This window comes from Lepus europaeus, chromosome 1, assembly GCF_033115175.1.
Source record: "Lepus europaeus isolate LE1 chromosome 1, mLepTim1.pri, whole genome shotgun sequence".
Lineage (NCBI taxonomy): Eukaryota > Metazoa > Chordata > Mammalia > Lagomorpha > Leporidae > Lepus > Lepus europaeus.
This window is the reverse complement of record NC_084827.1, coordinates 180193050-180211690: the sequence shown is the minus strand read 5'-3', so window position 1 is coordinate 180211690 and position 18641 is coordinate 180193050. Positions and strand designations below refer to the sequence as shown.

General features: G+C 47.8%; 1 protein-coding gene across 1 annotated transcript in view; it reads left to right on the top strand.

Moving 5' to 3' along the window:
• Window positions 1-18641, top strand: part of IQCA1 (IQ motif containing with AAA domain 1) — a 156388-nt gene that overhangs the window by 84922 nt on the left and 52825 nt on the right. The window contains exons 10-12 of the mRNA XM_062202570.1: window positions 4682-4788; window positions 4965-5063; window positions 16956-17017. Coding sequence (XP_062058554.1) covers window positions 4682-4788; window positions 4965-5063; window positions 16956-17017 — 268 coding nt within the window. The remainder of the gene's footprint in view (window positions 1-4681; window positions 4789-4964; window positions 5064-16955; window positions 17018-18641) is intronic.

The following is an 18641-nucleotide window of genomic DNA, read 5'->3' as shown; positions in this document are numbered from 1 at the left end:
CTCTCTTATCCCCTCTCTCAATTTTCACAATAATCTGTTTTCAGTTTACTTGATACTCATAAAATTAACCCCATACCAAGTAAAGAATTCAACAAACAGTAAGAAAAAACTTCCTCAACATTAGAGACAAAGGCTGTAAATAATCCTTCGAATCTCAAAACATTAATTTCACTCCTACACATTACATTTTGGTACTCTCTTGGTTACCACAGATCAGGGAGAACATATGATCTTTGTCTTTTTGGGACTGACTTATGTCATTAAGTATCATGGTTTCCAGTTGCATCCATTTTGTTGCAAAGGAGATTTCATTATTTTTTACAGCTGAGTAGTATTCCATAGTGTGTCTATACCATAATCTCTTTATCCAGTCATCAGCTGATGGACATCTGGGTTAATCCCACACCTTGGCTATTGTGAATTCTGTTGCAGTGAACATAGGGGTAGAGAGAACTCTCTTATATGCTGATTTCACTTCCCTTGGGCAAATTCCCAGGAGTGGTATTGCTAGGTCATATATGATACATTTATTTTCAGACTTGGGAGGTAGCTCCATACTGTCTTCCACAGTGGCTGCACCAGTTACATTTCTGCCAACAGTACATTTGGGGAATCTTTTTCCCCACATCCTCACCAGCATTTATTGTTTATTGATTTCTGCATGAGAGCCTTTCTAACCAGGGTGAGGTGAAACTTTGTTGTGGGTTTTAATTTACATTTTCTTGATGGCTAGTGATCCTGAGCATTTTTGTGTATGTGTGTCTATTGGCCATTTGAATTTCCCCTTTTGAAAAATGCCTGTTCAAGTCCTTTTGCCCATTTCTTAACTAGATTGTTTGTTTTGTTATTGTTGAGTTTCCTGAGTTCTTTATAGGTTATAGATGTCAATCCTTTATCAGTTGTATAGTTTGCAGACACTTTCTCCCATTTTGTCAGTTGCTTCGTCTTTGCTGAATGTTTGCTTTACAGTGCAGAAGCTTCTGAGCTTAATGTAATCCCGTTTGTCAATTTTGGCTTTGATTGCCTGTGCTCCTGGGGTCTTTTCTGAGAAGTTTTGGGCTATGCCAGTGTCTTGCAGAGTTTTCCCAATGCTCTCCTCTAGTAATTTAATGGAATCAAGTCATAGATTAGATCCTTGATCCATTTTGAGTAAGTTTTTGTCTAAGGTGTAAGGTAGGGGTCTTGTTTCCTACTTCTACATGCAGAGATCCAATTTCCCCAGCACCCTTTGTCGAAGAGGCTGCCCTTTCTCCAGGGCTTGATTTTAGCTCATTTGTCAAAGATTACTTGATTGTAGATGCATGGATGTATTTCTGGAGTTTCTGTTCTAGTGGTCTACATCTCTCTTTTTGTGACAGTACCATGCTGTTTTGATTATAACTTCCCTGTAGTACGTCCTGAAATCTGGTATTGTGATGCCTCCAACTTTGTTTTTGTTCTGTAAGATTGCTTTAGCTATTCAGGGTCTCTTGTGTTTCCATATGAATTTCAGCATCATTTTTCTAGATATGAGAAGAATGTCCTTGTATTTTGATTGGGATTGCATTGAATCTGTAAACTGCTTCTGGTAGTATAGACATTTTGATGATATTAATTCTTCCAATCCATGAACATGGAAGATGTTTCTGTTTTTTGTTTCTTCTGTTTCTTTCTTTAATGTTTTATGATTTTCGTTTTAGAGCTCTTTCGCTTCCTTGGTTAAATATATTCCAATATAGTTAATTTTTTCTGTAGCTATTATGAATTGGATTGATCTTAGAAGTTCTTTCTCAGCCATGACATTGTCTGTGTGTATAAGCCTATGGATTTTTGTGTGTTAATTTTATATCCTGCCACTTTACCAAACTCTTTCATAGTTCCAATAGTCTCTTAGTGCAATCTTTTGGTTCCCATATATGTGGAATCATGTCATCTGAAGATGGATAATTTGACTTCCTCCTTTCCAATTTGTATCCCTTTTATTTCTTTTTCCTGCCTAATGGCTCTGGCTAAAACTTTCAGGACTATATTGAATAGCAATGGTGAGAGTAGGCATCCTTGTCTGGTTCCAGATCTTGGTGGAAATGTTTCCAACTTTTCCCAGTTCAGTAAGATGCTGGCTAGGGGTTTGTCAGAAATCGCCTTGATGGTATGGAAGAATGTTCCTTCTCTATCCAATTGGCTTAAGGTTTTAATCATGATGAAAACTGAGAGCTTACAATTTTAAACCCAAAAAACAAAGCACTTGTTATTCCTACATTTTAAAGTTTCCCACAGTGTAAGCTGATTTACATTTCAGAAAAAGTACTGAAAAAAGAGCAACCACCTTCAAACGAGGAGGCCATAAACTAGCTGAGACCTTGGTACCCACACCCAAGCTAACCACAAGGTCTACTCTCTGTGGGGATTCAGGACAAAGAATAAACTTCCCAGTATTAATGAGATAGAATTGTCCTTGCATCAGTGCCATGAGCTGGACAGTGCATCTGTGCCCTTTCTGGCTGTCACCCCCTCCCAGGAAAGATTACTTAAAAAGAGAGGTCAGCCCGGGGTCTCCAGCTGTCTCCTGCCTGCCCACCTCTATGGGTCCCGCTCCCTTTTGCTCCTACCTCAGTACTGGATGGTGAGGGCCCTCCTGTGCACTCCAATGGGCAAGACCCACACCCTCTCCTGCCTCCACTCCCAGGCCATCTCCCCTGTGGTCGCCCTGTCTGGTCAGTGAAAAATTGTGATTTATTTCTATCTCATTGCTTATCCACATTTAACCATTCTGGAGGAAATTCAGATCCTTTCCACCTCACTGTCTCCAAACCCTGCCCCTGCAGCCCTGCATCCCCCACACACCTGCCCTGCACGCCTGGTGACAGAGGCCAGGGTGAGCCGCGGCTCTCATGGCCCTGCCCTTCAGCCCACTGGGCCCAGGCAGCCTCCGCTCCGGCTGCCACCTGCCGAGCCAGCTGGCCCAGCATCTGTCCAGGAAGCGGGTGGCCTCCCTCACCTGTGCAGGGTGTTATGCTTGCAGTCCTGCACTCTTTGGAAAGGAGCTGTGTCTCCAGGTCCCCTCCTCTGACAGCTATCCATCCTGCAGGGCCCTGGCTCAGGCCACTACAGACAGCACAGGCTCTGCCCTCGGAGCCCACCTCCTCCTCTGTCTGACAGGTGTCTGCTCTTGGGCACAGATGCTTCTCGGGGGCAGCTGTCCTGCAGGGCACGGTCTCAGAGCACCAGAAGGCCTTTGTGACAGTTGAGAACTAACCTGGGGACTTCACGAGGTGCATTCCAGCCTCGCCCCAGTGCTAGGAGGGAGTAAGGGTTGCCATGCCTCAGAAGAAGAAACAGGCTCAGCAGGGCTATGGTCACCTAAGGTCACGGCTGGTGAGAGGACGGCCAAGGGTTCCACCCAACGCCAAGCATGGACCTGCCGGCTGTGCGCCCAGGCGGGCGTCGGGGCCCCAGCCCTCGGGTGCCCTTCCTGCCCCCTCAGCAGTTCTGCCATGTGCGGCTCCTCGCCATGCGTCTCCATCTCTCCAGGGAAGCTGGCCCTGCCTGGAGTCCTTATCCGTTCTCGGTCATCCCTCGCCTCTGCCGATCCCTGGTCCTCCGTGACTTCTCTGGATGCTGACCTCCCCTTGTGTGCCAACACCAGTCTCCAGGGGCCTTCTCATCTCTGCACCCCGTATCCGAGAACTCGGGTTCTCTGGAGCAACCAGATGTTGTGTCTAACGTGGAGTTGTGGGGCCACCCTTCCACTTTCAGGAGCTGCGTCAGGGTCAGTGGAGGCTCAGCCTCGGGACCCGAGCTCTGGGGGGAGGCCAAGGTGGAGAGCCCTCTGCGACCCCCTCTTCCTCCCAGTTGTAGCCCCTGTCCCCCAGATATGTGTCCTAGTGCTCCCGCGGCCCTCCCCGTCGCTGTCCCCAGTTGAAGGGCACTGCAGCCCTAAGTTCCCGGGGAAGCAGCCAGACCAGCTGGCAGCTGCTGGACAGTAGGTTCCAGCGAGTTCCCCCATGTTCTGAGCCCAGGCTCAGGAAGAGGTCTTGTTTCACAAACTGGCAGGTCCTCTCCAGGGAGATGGCCCCCAGGCCCCGCCTCCAGGGCCCAGTGACCCCACACCTCTGAGAATTCCTTTCTGAGCAATGACCTCCATTTCAATTTATCTCATGCAGAATTATCCTCACTTTCTCTAGGGTCACAGTTCTCTAGGTCTTCCTAAATACCAGCATAAGGAAAAGGAAAATTTCAGATGGGTGGGACTTCAGAAACATCCAAAAAGCAATTCACAAATAAAGCTATTGAATTAGGAGAAAATCATGGGTACTTGGTGTTTCACGTTGTCTGGAGCAAGGCTAAATTTACTAGGGATTGCATTGGGTAACACAACCGCTCCTGTTGTAGTGAGCCGTTTGAATAATTCAAGTGTCGGGAAAACGTATGGTAGAAATACTGACCTGTAATTACAGGATCCCGGCAGTAACAGGCTGCCACTGCACAGCTACTGTTTGTCCCCTGCTTTGGCTCTGCCTGGATCCCGGTAGCAAGCCCTTCTCATCTGGATGGGAGACCTACCCTTTTCTCTCGTTTGATTCACACTTTTATTCTGCGCACGTGGAGAAGTTAGTCTTGGCTCTGTATGGCCATGGCTGCTTCCTTTAGCCGGCGTGTTGAAGTGTCTTCATTTCTTTTCCTTATCCCTTGTGGAGTACAGACATGTGGATGAACAGAGACGAGTCTTGCAACTTCCCTCAGGACTACGACCCAGAACTGCTCAAAGAGGAGAAGCGGAAGGAGCTGGAGTCGGAGATCCGAGTGCAGGTGCAGCCATGTTCAGGGTCCAGCGGCGACGCGTCCCACTCCGCGGCGCGTGTGTCTTCTCAGCCCCCTATGAGGGACTTGCCCCAGAACCTAAGCCACTTTTACATTTTTTGGGGAAAAAAAATACACCACGAGGCGCGCAGAGGGGCTTACACGGCGTGTTCTGTATTCACCAGGTTGATGAGTTGATGAGACAGGAACTAAAGAACCTGCAGCTCGCTGTGAACAGAGAGAAGGAACTGCCAGTCAAAGCGGGGAAGAAGAAAGGGGAAAAGGTGAGTGGTAGGATGAGGGTGCGGGGAGTGAGGCAGGCGGCAGGAGCCCCTGCCCAGGCCCTGGCCCTGGCCCGTCCAGGAGGGCTGCCTGGCTACACCCAGGTGTCGCCAAGGCCCCGAGCAGTGAAACACACAACCTTCCTTTGGTAAACTGAATTGGCCCTCAGCCCCCAGTGTGGTGGGTGAACCACACCCCCTCTGCCCAGCAGTTACAGATGCAGCCACCCTGCCCCAGGGAAGGCTGGGAACTGAGCGAGCAGCCAAGCACAACACGCCCAGGGCTCCCTGCAGCAGGATCCACGGGGGGGGGGGGGGGGGGGGGGGGGGGGGGGAGAACACCCGAGCCAGGGCCCAGTGGTGGGAGGAGCCGGTGTGCTCAAGCAAGGGGGTGGGGGAGGAGAAAGCAGCGGGAAGGTGGGGCCGCCGGCTGGAGAGTGCTGCCTTTATTCCTGGGGGCTGGGGGCTGGGGGCTGGGGGCTGGGGGCCGGGGTGCCACTGACGGCTTCAGCAGGGGGTGGCCCAATCAGATCTGTGTTTGGAAAGGCCCACTGCGAACGCCCTGTGAAGGTGAGTTCCATGAGGCCGCCGTTCCTGGAAAATGCTGGCCAAGGCTGCCGAGTGCTGTCCCGCTGGCTCCTGTCCTTCTCTGCGTCCCCTCCTCTGCGGCTGCGGATGGGACGAAGTGTGGGCTGGCCAGCTCTTCCCCGGATGCCGGCACACAGGAGCCATGCCACGTCTACACAAACCTGGGACTGGCAAGGTGGCAGAGCAGGAGTTTCTGTCCCCCGTGTCCACGCAGAAGCAGCAGCTCGACAGCCACCTGTGGACCCCAGGTGAGAGGATCCGCACAGGAATAAAGGACAAGTGGAAGAGAGGAGGAGGAGCTCCACCTTGCCCTCGCTCCTCTCCTCCCTCCAGAGCTCACAACGGCAGCACCGAGGGAGGTGAGCTAGGCCCACAGGGCCCGTGGGGGAAGAAATCAGTCAGCCACCAATATGCACCTCTGCTCAAGCCCCGAGATAGGCAAAGCCAGTAAGGCCGGCATCCGAAGAGGAGACACGGCAGTGCAGTGACAGGAAGGCTTCAACACTTCTGGACATGGCCTTCTCTCCAGACAGGAGCTCGACCTGCAATAGCAGACCTGAACCCCACGGTGGGCCAGATGAGCTAACGGTCACACCCAGAACATTCAGTCCAACAGCACAAGCTCGCACATGGACCACTCTCTAGGGTACAGGACGTGCTGGGTCACTACACAAGTTTTAAAAATTCAAGATGGAAAACATGCCATGTCACAGCTTCTTGAAACACAGTGAAATCAAACCAGAAATCAGGAACATTGGAAAATGCATAAATAGGTGGAAATCAAACAGCAAAAATTTGAACAACCATTGAGTAAAAAAAAATTTTTAAAAATCAGAAAATATCTCAAAACAACAATGAAAGCACAGCATACCACGCTTATGGGATACAGTGGAAGGCGGTACTGCGAGGTTTATAGAAAGAGATGCCTACGTTTAAAAAAGATCTCAACGACCTGACATTACACTTCAAGGAACCAGAAAAAGAACAAGCTAAACTGAACCCAAAGCTGGCACAGGGAAAGGAATCATACACATTGGAGCAGAAATAAATGAAAGCTAAGAGTTTTTTGAAAAGATAAAATTGGCACACAGGCAGGCACCTGGTGCTGCACTTAAGGCCTTGCTGGGAAGGCTGCACCCCACACTGAAGCTGCTGGGTGCCGGCGCGGCTCCACCTCACATGGGGGCAGCATGTGGGGGGGGGGGGTAAGCACCTGCGTCCTAGCCGGTCCCATGGGAGGCAGACTGAGCTCCCAGCTGTCGTGGGCACTGGGGCAAGAACCAGCAGACGGAAGTGTGATCTCCCTCCCTCCCCCGCCCCCTTGTCTCCCTGTTCCTCTTCCTTCCCCCCTCCTTCCCCTTCACACTGTTTCCTTCCAAATATGCAAAAAAATAATTTTTAAAATTAACAAACTTTATGCTAAATGGGAAAAATGCCCAAATAAATACAAAAAGAATAGAAGAGGAAACATTACAACTAATGACATGAAAATAAAAAGAATTGTAAGAGACTATTATGAACAATTATTTTCCAAAAAACGAAACGGATAAATTCTTAGAAACACACAGCTGGCCGGCCCGCATGGTGGCACAGTGGGCTAAACCTCCACCTGCAGTGCCGGAGTCCCACGTGGACACTAGTTCACAACCTGGCTATGCCTCTTCCGATCCAGCTCCTGCTATGGCCTAGGAGAGCAGTGGAAGATGGCCCAAGTGCTTGGGCCCCTGTGCCCGCATGGGAGACCTGGAAGAAGTTCCTGGCTCCTGGCTTCGGATCGACTCAGCTCAGCTGTTGCGGCCATCTGGAGAGTGAACCAGCGGATAGAAGACCTCTCTCTCTCCCTCTCTCTCTCTCTGTAACTCTACCTCTCAAATAAATAAATAGAATCTTTAAGAAAAAAAAAAAAAAAACAGGCCGGCGCCACGGCTCACTAGGCTAATCCTCTGCCTGTGGCGCCCGTACCCCAGGTTCTAGTCCCCGTCAGGGCACCGGATTCTGTCCCGGTTGCCCCTCTTCCAGCCCAGCTCTCTGCTGTGGCCCGGGAGTGCAGTGGAGGATGGCCCAAGTGCTTGGGTCCTGCACCCCATGGGAGACCAGGAGAAGCACCTGGCTCCTGCCATCGGATCAGCGTGGTGCGCTGGCCGCGGCGTGCTACCGCGGCGGCCATTGGAGGGTGAACCAACGGTAAAGGAAGACCTTTCTCTCTCTCTCTCTCTCTCTCTCTCTCTCACTGTCTAACTCTGCCTGTCAAAAAATAAAAATATTTTAAAATTTAAAAAATTAAAATAAAAAGAAAGAGACATACAACCTACCAAGACTGAGTCAAAAGAAACAGAAAGTCAGAGCAAATCAATTGTAAACAAGGAGATTGAATCAGTAATGAAAAACTCTCCAACAGAGACAAGCCCAGGACCAGAGAGCTTCTCCAGGAAAAGGAGAATCAGTAACACTCTTGGTTAAACGTTTCCAAAGACGGAAGAAGAGGTCAGCATGACCCTAAAACCAAACCCAGACAATGACAACCACAACCAAGGAAAACCGCATGTCAGTATCCCTGACGAGCATGGATGCAAAAATCCCCAGCAAGAAATTAGCAAGCCACATTCAACGGCACAGAAAAGGATCATTCCCCGTGGCCAACTGGGATTCATCCCTGGGACCCAGCGTGCTTCAACGTACGCAGATCAATCAGTGGTACACACCCCATTAGCAGAATGAAGGATGAAACCACAGGATCATCTCAACAGATGCAGGAAAGGATGACAAAGCCACCTTTTTACGTCTGCATGAAGCCTCTCCACAGTTAAGTAGGGCGAGGACAGCTCAGGGACAGCTCAGCGCACTGGGGGCCACGAATGAAACGCCCACAGCCACAGCCCACTGGATGGTGAGACACTGAAAGCTTTTCCTCTAAGACGGGAAAAAGACAAGGGGCCAGCGCTGTCCACTTCCATTCCAAACGGTACTGGGAGTCCCGCTACAGCAACTAGGGAGGAAAAAGAAAACTCAACTCGTATCAAAAAGGAAGAAGTCAACTGATGCCCACTTGCAGATGACAAGATCATGTATGTAAAAAATCCTAAAAAATACACACATTAAAAACTTTCAGATTTGGCCAGTGCCGCGGCTCACTAGGCTAATCCTCTGCCTGCGGCGCCGGTACCCCAGGTTCTAGTCCCAGTCAGGGCGCCAGATTCTGTCCCAGTTGCTCCTCTCCCAGTCCAGCTCTCTGCTGTGGCCCAGGAGTGCAGTGGAGGATGGCCCAAGTGCTTGGGCCCTGCACCCCATAGGAGACCGGGAGAAGCACCTGGCTCCTAGCTTCAGATCAGCACAGTGCGCCGGCCGCGGCAGCCATTTGGGGGGTGAACCAACAGCAAAGGAAGACCTTTCTCTCTGTCTGTCTCTCACTGTCTAACTCTGCCTGTGAAAAAAAACAAAAACAAAAACAAAAACACTTTCAGATTTAATACACAGATTTAAGAATCTACATATCAGAATTAGTTGGATTCCTAGATATATTAACAATGTGGCTCAACAGGCTAATCCTCCGCCTTGCGGCACCAGCACACCAGGTTCTAGTCCCCGTCAGGGCACCGGATTCTGTCCCGGTTGCTCCTCTTCCAGACCAGCTCTCTGCTATGGCCCAGGAGTGCAGTGGAGGATGGCCCAAGTGCTTGGGCCCTGCACCCCATGGGAGACCAGGAGAAGCACCTGGCTCCTGCCTTCGGATCAGCGCAGTGCGCCGGCCGCTATTGGAGGGTGAACCAATGGCAAAGGAAGACCTTTCTCTCTGTCTCTCTCACTGTCCACTCTGCCTGTTTAAAAAAAAATGAATTATACAAGAGGGAAGTAAGAAAATAGTCTCACAGTAGCACCAAGAACAAAATATTTAGAAACAAACTTGGACCCAGTGCTGTGGCTTAGCAGGAAAAGCCACCACCTGCAGCTCTGGCATCCCATATGGGCACTGGTTCGAGTCCCAGCTGTTCCACTTCCCACCCACCTCCCTGCTTATGCACCAAGGAAAGCTGTGGAAGATGGCCTAGGTGCTTGGGCCCCTGCACCCACGTGGGAGTCCCAGAGGAAGCTCCTGGCTCCTGGCTTTGGCCTGCCCAGCCCAGGCTGTTGTGGCCATTGGGGAGTGAACTAGTACGTGGAGTCATTCGGTCTCTCTCTCTCTCTCTCTCTCTCCCTCTCAAATAAAATTCAATATTAAAAAAAAGAAACAAACTGAACCAAGAAAATATAACATAGTCTGCTAAAATCTATAAAACATTAATGAAGAAATTAAAACAAACACCTTGTGTTCCTGGATTGGAAGAGGTAATATTGTTGGAATATTCATACTAACCAAAGTGAACTGCTGATTCAGCGCAATCCCTAGCAATATCCCAGTGACATAGGGATAGGAAAAAATACACCTAAATAGGTTAATAGGAAATAGAAAATAGGGGGAAAATAACCAAACATTTTTAAGGAACCATAGAAGACCCAAAATAGCCAAAGCAATTTTTAGCAAAAAGACCAAAGCTGGAAGCCATCACACTTCCTAATTTAACAATATATTACAGCATAATCAAATGAATGTGATACATGCATAATGACAGACAGACAGACAGACAAACGGCACAGAACAGAGGACAGCAGTGGACCACGGTTGACTCCAGTCATCAGATTTTCTCTTTGGTAGCAAGATCGCATAATGGGGAGGTGATCGTCTCTTCAATCTATCGTTTGGAGAATACCTGATATTTACATATAAAAGCATGGACTTGAATCCATACTATGTACCATTCACAAAAGTCAACTCAAAAGATTTAAATGTAAAACCTGAAACTCTAAAACTCCTAGGAGGCGCCAGCTCTGTGATGCACTGTGATGCCAGCATCTCATACGGGCACCAGTTGGAGTCGCAGCTGCTCCTTGTCTGATCCAGTTCCCTGCTACTACACCTGGGAAAGCAGCGGAGGACGGCCCAAGGGCTTGGGCCCCTGCACCCACCTGGGAGACCCAGAAGAAGCTCCTGGCTCCTGGCTTTGGCCTGGCCCTGCCCTGGCCATTGTGGCCATTTGGGGAGTGAACCAGCAGATGGAAAATCTCTCTATTTCTCCCTCCTTCTCTCTGTAACTCTGCCTTTCAAATAAATAAATACTTAATAAATAAATAAAACTCTAGGGAAAAATAGAAAAAAACTTCTTGACATTGGCCTTGATAATGATTTCTTGGATATGGTAAAAGTATAGACAACATAAGTAAAAAATAGAAAAGTGTAATTGAATCAAACAGAAAGTCTTGTGCACAGCAAAGCAGACAATCAAAAATTAAAAGACAGCCTGCAGAATGGGAAAGAATTATTTGCAAGTCATAAGAGTTAATATACAAAATGCATAAGCAACCACAACTCGATACATAAATAAATCACCCGAGTAAAACACAGGCAGAGAACTTGAGTGGACCTTTCTCAGAGACGGACCAGCAGCAAATGGGTATATGGGAAACAAAGTTCAGCATCACTAAGCACCCGAGAAATGCAGATCAAAGTCATGGGGTATGTCCCTCATGTCCGCTGGGATGGTGATTATCAACACGCTTTAGTAAGGACGTGGAGGAGACAGGAACCTTTTTACGTTGTTGGGGAGAGTGTAAATTGGTGCAGCTATGGGAGAACAGTATGGAACTCCCCCCCAAATTTAAAACTAGAACTACCAGATGCTGTAGCAACTGTACTTCCGGCTGTGCAGCCGAAGGAATTGAAATTGTTGTCCCAAAGAGATAGCTTCACTCTTGTGTTCACAAGAGCCAAGGCATGGGAGCAACCTACATGCCCTCCATGGAGGACCGGACAGAGAAAATGCAGTGTATACACAGGAAAACACGGAAGTCCTACCGTGCCTAATCAAATCAATGGGCCTGGAAGATTTTATGCTAAGTGAAGAAGAAAGCACATACCTAAAACAGCAGCAGAAGGTGGGCAGGCAGTAACTGTGCCCGGAAGGCTGTTGTGTGGTTCAGGCACAAAGCAAATCAGCTTCGGCTTTGTTAATGACACGTGTTGTAGGCAACCAACAAGGACATCAGTTCTTATTTGTCAGTATTAACCTTGAATGTAGTTTTGAAATGATATCAGATGTATCATAAAAAGTAATAGTGAGAAAATGCCAAAAAATGAAAATAATAATTGGAAAGAATACAGGAAATGAAAACTGAGATAAAAAAGCAAATAAATTAAAAATGGTAGAATTAAACCCAACCAAATCCACAAATATATCAAATATAAGCAGACTGTTCTAATTAAAAGATAATGACTGTCAGACTACATAAAAAGCAACATTCATGCTGTGTATAAGCAATGCACTTCAAACATAGAGACTGGATAGGCTGAATGTTAAACAATGGTAAAAATATGTACCATGAATACATTAAACAAAAGATCATTGCCTCACCTCAACACATGCCTGAAACAGTAGGCTTTAAATTTTTTTTTAGTATTTCATAAAATTTTCAATTAAAGAAGTTAACACTCATAAATTTGTTTACATCTAATAATATAGCTTACAAATTTATAAAGCAAATGCTAGCAAAATTAATGAGAAAGATAGGCAAATTCAAAATCATTATGAGAGGGGCCAGTGCTGTGACGTAGCAGGTAAAACCACAACCTGCAGTGTCGCCATCCCATATGGGTGCCAGTTCAAGACCCAGCTGCTCCACTTCTGATCCAGTTCTCTGCCATGACCTGGGAAAGCAGTGGAAGATGGCCCAAGTCCTTGGGCCCCTGCACCTGTATGGGAAACCTGGAAGAAGCTCCTGGCTCCTGGCTTTGTGGCCATCTGGGGAGAGAACCTGCAAATGGAAAACCTCTCTATCTCTCTATCTCTCTGTAACTCTGCCTTTCAAATAAATAAATAAATATTTTTAAAAATCATTGTTAGAGATTAACCAGTCTCTCTCAGTAACTGATAGAATAAACAAAATGAGTACAACACAAAAGATATGTATAATAAACAATTTGATCTAAATGACGCATAAAGATAACTTTAAAAAAAAACACACAGAATGTGCAGTATCTCCAAGTGTTTGTACCCATTCACCAAAACAGATCCTATTTTGGATCATAGAACAAGTTCCAGCAGCTTCAGATGATGAAATCATACCATGACTGGTCTTGGACAACTGTGGAATTCAGTTAAGATTGCAAAACAGATTACAAGAAAAGCATCTATAAATGCTTGAAAATTGAGCAACAAACTTCTAAATAACTTCAAAGTAAAAATCATGAATGGAGAGAAAGTACACACTAATCTTCATATATTAGAAGATTGAAAATAAATAAGCTAAGCTTTTCACTCAAGAAACTAAGAAGTGAGCAGCAAATTAAATACAGAGAACGAAACAATTATAGTTTTTTTAAAAAACAGAGTGGGTATCTTTGAATTAGAAAACTTAGATGCAGCATAAAACATTAACAAAACTAAAGTCAATTCTTTAAAACTATTAATAAAACGTATTAGCATCTAGCATAGTATGACTAAGAAACAAAAAAGAACCAAAATAGCATATCAAGATTGGAAAATAGGACATTACTATATATCCTACAGACATTATTATAAATGACCCATGTCAATAAATTTGAAATGTATGTAAAATCAAATTTCTTGAAACTATAAGTAAACAAAACTAAGATATTTATAAAATCTATATTTATTAAAGAAATCAATCCATAATTTAAAACCTTCCCCAAAAATAAATGTAGACCTCAGTAGCTTCATCTATGAATTCTTCAAAACATTCACAGGAAAAAAAAGATCATAGTCTTATACAAACTCAGAAAACAGAAGAGAGTGGGCACTTCCAAACTTATTTTATAAGACTGACATAACTCTGATAAGATAAAATGACAAGGACATTATAAATATGAAAATGATAATTCGGAATCTCCTTTGAATTTACATACAAAAATCATTTTTAATGAATAGCATTGAGTGTTTTTTAAAAAAAATCATAAAAATGGAAACAGGAATGCCAAGTGGGAAATCAATCAGCATAATTAACCATATTAACAAAATAAAAAAGAAGAACCGTATGGTCATCTAGACACAAAGAATGAGCATTTAATAAAATCCAGCACTTTCCAGGAAGGGGAAGACTCAGCAAACCAGCGATAAGGGGAATCGTCTCAATCTGACCCTGCAGGCCACGCCATGCTGAACGGTAAAACATTAAACACTCTCCCCTGGTCTGGAGACTAAAACAAGGATATTCATTCTTACCATATCTATTCAGCGCTGTAGTGGAATGCTTAATGAGTGCAATGAGTCAAGAAAAACAAACAAAAATGTATGATTAAAAGGAAAATAGAAAACTGTCCCTATTCAGAGATGAAATGATTATCTATGTAAACAATCCAAAAGAACTTAACAAGCTATTAGAATTAATCATTGAACTTGGCAAATTTTTTGCACAGAAGTAATATATAAAAAAAATTCTATTTTTTATTTTTTTTAACTTGGTCTACTGATAGGGCCTTCGAGCAATGACAGCCCAGTGGAATGAGCACATCCAACCCCTAGACCTTGGCTTCCAGTCCCATCCTGCAATAAAAGGAACCAGGGCTGACTCTAGAGCTAGCAGGTGCCCCAGAGCCTAGAGCATGTTCTTAACAGTGAGGACACGCTGAACGCACACCAAGGCCCAAAGACTTCCCACAGAGCAAGACTGGAACTCCTGGAGCAAGAAAGCAGATGATGAGACACTGAATTATAATCCGAAGTATCAAATAAAGAGCTGTGAGTATTCTGATGAGCACATGATTGAGTGAACAAGTGAACAAGACAAGTCACTCATGCAGAAGAATTCCAAATACTGAGAGTACAGTCTTTCCGCCAACGAGGTGCAGCTTAACTCCCCCAAGTGCAAACTGTGCTTCGTGACTCGCTTCCAAAGGGTGCAGTGTGGAAGAGATCAGACCATCTTTAGAGAAGCCTGACAAAGGCTACCTCACCCTAGTGACTGGGTTGACCTCATCTGTGATGACTTTATGGGTAGCAGGCACCCCTGATGTCACATTATGAAGGTGGCGGTTCACCCTCTGCTCGCCCTCCCCAAACAACCATAATCCAAGACAAATCATGCAAGACACATTAGAAAAACATTATTTAGTGACTCTACAAGACACACAATCAGCACTCCTCACAACTGTCAAGGTCCCCCCAAATAAGAAAAGTATAAACACAGCCACAGACCTGGGGAGACTGGGGAGCAGGACAACTAAACCTCATGTAGGGTCCCTGGGCAGGGGCAGAGCACAAAAGGACATTGGAAAGAACTAGTGGAAACCTAGTAAGCTGAACTTTTATTTAAAATATGTGTTGGTAAGGGCCAGCGCTGTGGCACATCAGGTTGACACCCTGGCCTGAAGCACTGGCATCCAATATGGGTGCTGGTTCTAGTCCCAGTTGCTCCATTTCTTTTTTTTTTTTTTTTTTTTTTTATTTTTGACAGGCAGAGTGGACAGTGAGAGAGAGAGACAGAGAGAAAGGTCTTCCTTTGCCGTTGGTTCACTCTCCAATGGCCGCCGCGGTAGGCGCGCTGCGGCCAGCGCACCGCGCCGATCCGATGGCAGGAGCCAGGTGCTTCTCCTGGTCTCCCATGGGGTGCAGGGCCCAAGCACTTGGGCCATCCTCCACTGCACTCCCTGGCCACAGCAGAGAGCTGGCCTGGAAGAGGGGCAACCGGGACAGGATCGGTGCCCCGACCGGGACTAGAACCCGGTGTGCCGGCGCCGCAAGGCGGAGGATTAGCCTAGTGAGCCATGGCGCCGGCCCAGTTGCTCCATTTCTGATCCAGCTCTCTGCTATGGCCTGGGAAAGCAGTAGAAGATGGCCCAAGTCCTTGGGACCCTACACCTGTGTAGGAAGACCCAGAGGAAGCTCCTGATTCCTGGCTTTGGATCGACACGGCTCTGGCTGTTGCAGATGATTGGGGAGTGAACCAGCGGATGGAAGACCTCTCTCTCTCTCTCTCTCTCTCTCTCTCTCTCTCCCTCCCTATCTCTCTCTGCCTCTCCTCTTTCTGTGTAACTCTGACTTTCAAATAAATAAATAAATCTTTTTTAAAAAATGTGTTGGCTCATAGCAAGGTAAGATGTTACTAGGAAAAACAATGTGAAAAATATGTGGGACATCTCTGTACTATTTTTGCAACATTTCTATAAATTCAAAACTCTACCATTAAATGAAAAAGACTTATGTGCAGATGGAATATTGTCTTTATAGAAAATCCTAAGGAATCTACAAATAAATGCCTAGAAATAATAAGTGCAGCAAGATCCCAGCATACAAGATAAACATGCAAAGATCCATTATATTTCTGTATGCCAGCAATGAACACAGGGACACCAAAATTAAAATACAATATAATTTTAAATCACTCAAGAAAATAAAATATTGAGTTATGAATCTAGTAAGACATATACAGGTCTCATATGCTAGAACTGCATAATACCTATGGAAGAAATCAGAGAGGTGCTGAATAGAAAGGCATACCATGTTCATGGACTGAAAGATTCAACATAGTAAAAATTTCAATTCCACATTTATATAAAGGTTTAATGCAGTTCTTATCAAACTCCCAGAAATATAATGTGTGCACATAGAAAAGATTATTCTAAAATTCATGTGTAAAGGCAATGGAACTAGAAATTTTAACGGAATTTGGAAAAAGAGGAGTAAAATGAGATGGATCAACTTACGCAAAGTCAAGGCTTGTCATGATACAGACTGTGTGTGACTGGTAGAGAGATAGTTGCACAGAGAGCCACAGAAACAGGCCCACACAAATATGCCCAGGAGACTTTTAGATGAAAGTGCAAAAGCAATTCAAGGTGGAAAAGATACCCTTTGAATACGTGGTGCAGGGGCAGTTGAGCATCTATTAGCCAAACAATATGACCCTTGGCCCCAGTGTCCCATTTTATACAAAACCTAGTTCAAATTGTGTCCAGAGATCCTAATGTAAGGTAAAACCATAAAACTTTTAGAAGAAAAATACAACTTAGGATCTAAAACTAGGGAAAGCGCAGCCTGCCTAGCCCACGGCTCGGGCCTGGCACCTTTGGGGGGCAGCCCAGGAGCAGAGCCCAGATGAGGGCCTGCCTAGGTCGGGCCCTGGCCTGCAGCCTCAGCTGTGCGCCCAGTGCAGCCCCCACGGCCCGGGCCACCCCGCAGCGCAGCCCGCCTAGCCCACGGCCCGGGCCCGCTGGCTGCGTGGCTTTACTGAACTCCTGGTCATTTCCACTTTCAGAAAAAGAAAGAGAAGAGAGGCAGACGGGGGAAGCGGGAGAAGATGGAGAAAGACCTGACGGCCGACAGGTGAGCGGTGGGGTGGCGGGGAGACCCCAGTGCGGCCCTGCGTGGCCTGAGCCCGTCTGCGGCCCCGCACGGCCGGAGTCTGGGAAGCCAGGGCGCCCCGCACTCGCGCCTCCCCCACCCTGGGCACAGCCGGGCCCCGCACCCACACTTCCCCCGGCCTCCATGTGAGCTGTCCGTACGTACGGCCCCGACATGGAAAACAGTGCGTGGGTCCTCGGGACTGTGGAGGAGTTCGCTGAATCCTGACAGAGGCCGGTGGAGCACCTGCGTTTTCTCCCCTGGGCCTGGTCCACCTGTCCGCCTGGGTGGCTCACTGAGTCACGTGCTCCCCACCCTGGGTCACGTGCTTCCCACCCTGGGCCACGTGTTCGGGTCACGTGCTGCTCCTCCCAAGAGGAGACACAGCGCCTGGGAGACCAGGGCCCGAGTGCAGGCGCGTGTGCGGGGTGCCCTGGCCGGCCCGTGGAAGAGCGGTGCGGGGGTGCGGAGAGCGGTCCTCGCGGTTCCCCGCGGCAGGGCTCGGTTGTTGGGGAGCAGCCCAGCATCCGGGTGCTGGCTGGCTGCCTGCGCAGCGGGCCTGGGCCGCGTTTTGAGATTGGGGTGCCTGGTCCCGGGGAGACCCGTGTGTGTGTGTGAGAGCACCTGCCCCACTGTGGTGCGTCCAGCCAGCCACAGCCCTGGAGGAGGCCTGGCCCACGCACGCACCACGCCGCAGGGGTCTCTTGTTGGAGCTGCAGAGGCAGGAGGAGCCCCCATCCCCCGGCTCACTCCCCGAGTATTTGATAGCCAAGGCTGGGCCAGGCCAGAGTCGGGGGCCAGGAGCTCCATCGGGGTCCTCCACGCGGGTGCAACGACCCGGGTGCTGAGGCCACCACCGTGTCCCGGGTCTGCCCGGCAGGAAGCAGGAGGCAGGAGCGAGAGGCGAGAGGGCCCCGGGCCCCCAGTGTGGAACCTGGGCATTTTAATCCCTGTGTCGCTAGGCCACGATACGGTAAGACCACTCCTGTTTCCCTCATCAGACTGACGTCACCATTAAAACCAGCATTTAGGCCGGCACCATGGCTCACTAGGCTAATCCTCCGCCTGCAGCGCCGGCACACCGGGTTCTAGTCCCGGTCGGGGTGCCGGATTCTGTCCCGGTTGCCCCTCTTCCAGGCCAGCTCTCTGCTGTGGCCAGGGAGTGCAGTGGAGGATGGCCCAAGTGCTTGGGCCCTGCACCCCATGGGAGACCAGGAGAAGCACCTGGCTCCTGGCTTCAGATCAGCGTGGTGCGACGGGCACAGCGCGCTGGCCGCGGCGGCCATTGGAGGGTGAACCAACAGCAAAGGAAGACCTTTCTCTCTGTCTCCCTCTACTGTCCACTCTGCCTGTCCAAAAAACAAACAAACAAACAAACAAACAGCGTTTTCAGTAAGGATCAGGTAGTTTTAAAGTTGAAAATGTATTATCCCATAGCAAAAGTCGATTTCACTGGAAAAGTCCAAATGCGATTTCTGATTGTGACTGCAGAGCTGGAGACAGGGAGAAAGGTCTTCCAGCCCCAGCTCTCTCCCCAGATAGCCGCAGTGGCCGGAGCTGGGCCAATCCAAAGCCAGGAGCCAGGAGCTGCTTCCAGGTCTCCCAC